Source organism: Beta vulgaris, chromosome 6 (genome assembly GCF_026745355.1).
Source record: "Beta vulgaris subsp. vulgaris cultivar EL10 chromosome 6, EL10.2, whole genome shotgun sequence".
NCBI classification, from domain to species: Eukaryota; Viridiplantae; Streptophyta; class Magnoliopsida; order Caryophyllales; family Amaranthaceae; genus Beta; species Beta vulgaris.
The window spans coordinates 37,400,589-37,405,448 of record NC_079207.1 but is presented as its reverse complement, the minus strand read 5'-3'; the positions used below and the strand labels follow the sequence as shown (position 1 = coordinate 37,405,448).

The following is a 4,860-nucleotide window of genomic DNA, read 5'->3' as shown; positions in this document are numbered from 1 at the left end:
TTATAGCTTTCCCAAGAGGCCTGCTCTGTGATTCTGCTTTTTCTTCGTGTAAGGGTATCAGGGAAGATGGAGGAGATTTCAAAATTTCCAGACCTTTTCTGGAGTTCATAAGATCGCAAAGCAAACTAAATACCCTGTCAGATTTATAGCCTAGTTTTGACATTCCTTGTCCTTGTGAATTGAACATGGACGTAAAATAGAAAACATTCACTAATTTTATATCTTCAATTTGCTGTCATCCCTCTGACTCACCGGGAGCCTCTACATTTTGCAGGCAACTCTTAATGATTCTTTGTATGAACTTGTCGGGAATCTAGTAAGTAGTTTGGATTAGGTGTTACTTTCAGTGGGTTAATCTCACCTTTTACCCATTTTCACATACACAAAAAACTGCATTTCAGGTGAGTTGTCTGCTGAGATCTGGAAGAGAGTAGAAGCAGGCACCGACATAATCAGATGGAATGCAGCACCCAAAGGAAGATGTATGTTGGCTTTTACCCCACCCAAAGGAAGATGTTGACTTTTACTTCTGTTGGATTTTAATGATTGGTTGGCATGATGGTTCAACAAACTCTGAATCAAAGATTTGGAAAATGCTTGCTTGAATTAAGTGGAAATAATGCTATAATTGTCATGGATGATGCTGATATTAAGTTGGTTGCACGTTCTGTTCTCTTTGCGGCTATTGGTACAACTGGTCAGCGCTGTACAACCTGTCGTAGACTGGTAATCACATAACTATTATCTGAGTGACAGATTAGAATCAAGAGACTCACTCATGGTTAATATTACGTTCTTTCGTCCTATTTGTTTAGTTGCTTCATGAAAGCATATACGAGAAGCTACTTGAGCAATTGCTTGATGTATACAAACAAGTGAAGATAGGGGATCCAATGGAAAATGGTACCTTCCTTGGGCCATTGCATACTAAAGCATCAAGAGATAACTTCGTGAAGGGAATTGAGGTCATAACGTCTCAGGTACGACTCTTATAACCTTACTTTGGCTTACCTTTTCCTGATTTTTTCACAACTAGTGGCTCCAAATACTTCTTAGTTAATGTCGTTCAAGGGTTTTGATATAAGCACCAAAGTCTTACCTTGGTTTTATCCCGTGATGATAGATTAGTTCCTTGTCTCTATGTATATTATTATAACCATATGTCATGCTTTATTAAACTTTTATATAACTCTATAGGTAGATCAAGGAGAGGAAAATGTATGACATGAAGAACAATTGCAGTCGCACGAATGACAATTTTTGGGCGGTGGATCTCGCTTAAAAGTGGAGCATGGTTTTGGAATTAATTAGGCAACAAGCTAGTAATCTTTTTTTTTTTTGGGGAATATATTTACGCTAGAAGTAGATATATTTAGGTTGGAAGTAAATATAGTAGGTGATCAAACTTCTTTTGGGATTTGATACATATACGATAGTACTATATATATTAAGTAGTTGGTGTTGGAAATTGTCGAACGATTGGATGACATTGAATATATTTATGGGACTTTTTGGAAATCAAAATTTTTATCATTATGTTTATTTGGAATTCTTTTTGAATTATTTCAGCTTTGCATCAGCATCAAGTTAACAGGTTAATATATACATATTTATAGATCCGTCATTGCAATAGCCACAATATGGAAAAAGATTTGCAACAGTTCATGGGATACCATAGAGGTGTTGCCTTAAACATTGAAATGTGTTGCATCATATGTAATGCAACGGTTCATGGGATACCATAGAGGTGTTGCATCAGACTATGATATATGTTGCATCATATGTAATGCAACGGTTCATGGGATACCATAGAGGCGTTGCATTAGACAATAAACATGAGTTGCATTAGTACTATTGCAACGGTTATTTGGTGTTGCAACTGCCCGTTGCATTAGGTGTCGAAGACTGTTGCATTAGAGCTAATGCAAGGGCAGTAACAACAATGGTTGTCAGACCGTTGCAATAGCTCTATTGCAACGGTTATTGAGTCTATGGCAACGGATTTTAGGGGTTGCAATAGCTCATTTATGTAGTAGTGTGTGTCCTATGGGATAAAATCCGATATCTAAGTTTATGTATAGAAGAGTTTATTTAGAATTACTTACAATATGGATCTTTGTCATGGAATTTGAGATTGAATGACTATGTAATTGAAGTCTTATATAAAGGATTTTGTTTTGTGGGCCAATAACCCACAAGTCCAGGATCGTTTTATAGGTTATGTTTCCGCTGCGAGTAAATATTTAATTCGAGGCTTATTAAGCATTGATTGTGATTAGTGAATCTTAAGTGTGTTTAGCTAGCAGCTCGGGAATCGGGCTGTTACATTAGTCATCCATGTAAGTCCAAAATGGCACCCTTTAAGTCCATGACGGCACCCTGTAAGACCATAACGATACCTTTAAGTTCATAACGACACCTTGACCTAGTGAAGCTAGTCGTCCCTTTAAGTCCATAATGACACCCTATAAGACCATACAACACCCTTTATGCCCATAACAACACCTTGACCTAGGGAAGCTAGTCATCCCCAAGACCATAAAGGCACCCTCCGAGTTTAGCGAAGCTACTCTTATCTTACATCTATACCAGTCAAAATCCTTGAGTCTAGCTAAGCTAGTATACCCTAAGACCATAATGGCCTAAAATCATCGAGTCCGACGAAGCCTATCACCCATAAGTCCATAAAGTCAATTCATTAAGTCTAGTGAAACTAGCATAAAGCCCAGTCATTAAGTCCATTTTTGATTCCATAGTCGAGTCCAATCTAGTTCACATCTGCATATGCATATAGTTAGGCCCATGTCGTCATCATAACTATAATCATACCCATTTCTAATCATTTCCCATTCCTATTTCCACCTACAACTTCAATGCTCATCTCTCATTTTCATTCCCTATTCTGCCCTTTTACATTCGCATTTCTCATTTCTCATCTCTATTTCGAAAATCATTTCTTAAAACTTACAAGCGAGGTTTGCTCGGATGTGTTCATGACCGGTTGAGAGATTACAACTTTGGAATGCCTAAACGAGGACAAAAAGTAGAGCCTACTCTAAAGCTCATCAAGCGCACTATCACCACCCCGACTTCATTTAGAGTCATTAGTCTACTTTTGACCGCCTTCACAATAGAGGCACGATCACTTTCATAGGGTCGACCGCCTTCATAATAGAGGCGCGATCACTTTTATAGGGTTAGCACTGAAAAGATGATTCAAAAGATGCAACCTATATTTCTATTGCAAATTCCAACATAAAAATGAACATCTTACACCTAGTGTTGGATCCTTCAAATGCACTGCAAAACATGGTCAATGACAATAGAGTACTAATAATTGCTACAACGAGAAACAACATCACCAGCAACCCTAAGTTATTCAACATCTAGTGTTGGATCTTTAGAGTTTTCAAGCAGTGCATCAACAATTCAACAGGCTTAGTCTTTCATTTCTAATTGTTTCGTAGGAAGAGTCTGAGAGTCCATTACCCTAAGCAATTTATGTCCTTTCCCATCGAGTCTATTTCACTATAGGAATTCATTTATCATAGTCGTTCCATTTTCATTTCATTTTTTTTTTTATTTTCGCTTTCATTGCCCTTCCATCATTTTATTTATGCTTCTAATTCAATGATGAAAGTTAAATCACCTAATGATTTTGACTAAAAATAGGAAAAAGAGATATGAAACATAAAAAAAAAAGAGGACATGTTTTTGATTTGGAGTTATTCCCCTCTCCATTACACTACCTTTCATAAGCCATCCTGATACAACCAAGGAAAAACAAAAGTCCTTGAACCCATCACCTCCATTAGCCAAATAGCCTTTCAATTCAAAACTCCATAAATATCTTTCAAGCCTTCCAATACCCTAAACCAAACTTGTGCGCAAGCCTCACCACATTATTTAACGTATCAATGCCAGGCAAAAACAGAATCTGAAAAATTCAACGTGTGAAAGAATGAAAAAAGCAAAAGCTGAAACAATGCACAAAGCAAAACAAAAAACAAGTTGACAAAAAGAAAGAGCCAAACGCAAAAAGAAATAAACAATCAAGCTAGGGGGCTTGCACACAAGTTCTACCCCTCACTCAAATTCTTCAACCCCATCAAACCTTAATCATACAATCCAAATCCATGATTCTCCATTCGCCAAATCAATTTAACCTTCATCTAACTCAAGCCATATATATCAACCCTAACTCCTTTTTCAAGGTATGTCCAAGCTCGCTAGGCTGAAAACCCGAAAAAGCGACCTAGGCAATTAGGGCAAAAAAATTATATAATAAAGCAATCAGATCCAAAACTACGAATGGTTTGATTCTAAGGATACGTAGGAATCCTCATCTCGAGGTCCGACCGCTTCAATAAAATAAAATTAATCATGGTCTAATGATTTGACATTCTAGAGTTCTAGGGCATAAGCTCTTTCTAGATCTTGATATAGATTCGAGTCTGCACCTAGTCTCGTAAAAGGCTTTTGCCACCTACATTTATATGAGTAATAAATTTAAACCTTTTTTATTTTCCAATCCAAGCGCTCCTTTTCCTCGAAGGACTCTTCGACAATTCCATGGTGTCTGATGATATCTGACTTTGTTTGTATCAACTTCCCAAAGAAGAATCCCCAACGAAGAACTTTCAACGTTCAAGATATGTCAACTACATTTCAATTAATGCTCAAGCCTAATTCAAGGCAAGCTCACCCAAAGTGAGGGCTTCGAACATGTGGTGGTTCCTCCAAATCAAATCAAACTCTCGAAAAGTTGTAGTCCGTTGACCACGTTTACAGACCCCGATTATTTACTAAAAATGATTTTCAAAAATCATTCTATCTATTTGTAATCAATCTATCATTCTA

The 4,860-nt window shown here is 37.1% G+C and overlaps 1 protein-coding gene across 1 annotated transcript; it reads left to right on the top strand.

Moving 5' to 3' along the window:
• The first annotated feature begins 532 nt into the window (after positions 1-532).
• LOC125498673 (aldehyde dehydrogenase family 7 member B4-like) lies at positions 533-1,342 on the top strand. The gene is made up of 3 exons (XM_048646925.2): positions 533-726; positions 816-980; positions 1,198-1,342. The coding sequence occupies exons 1-3, from the start codon at positions 556-558 to the stop codon at positions 1,222-1,224; spliced, it is 363 nt and encodes a 120-aa protein (XP_048502882.2). The 5' UTR covers positions 533-555; the 3' UTR covers positions 1,225-1,342.
• Positions 1,343-4,860: the final 3,518 nt, after the last annotated feature.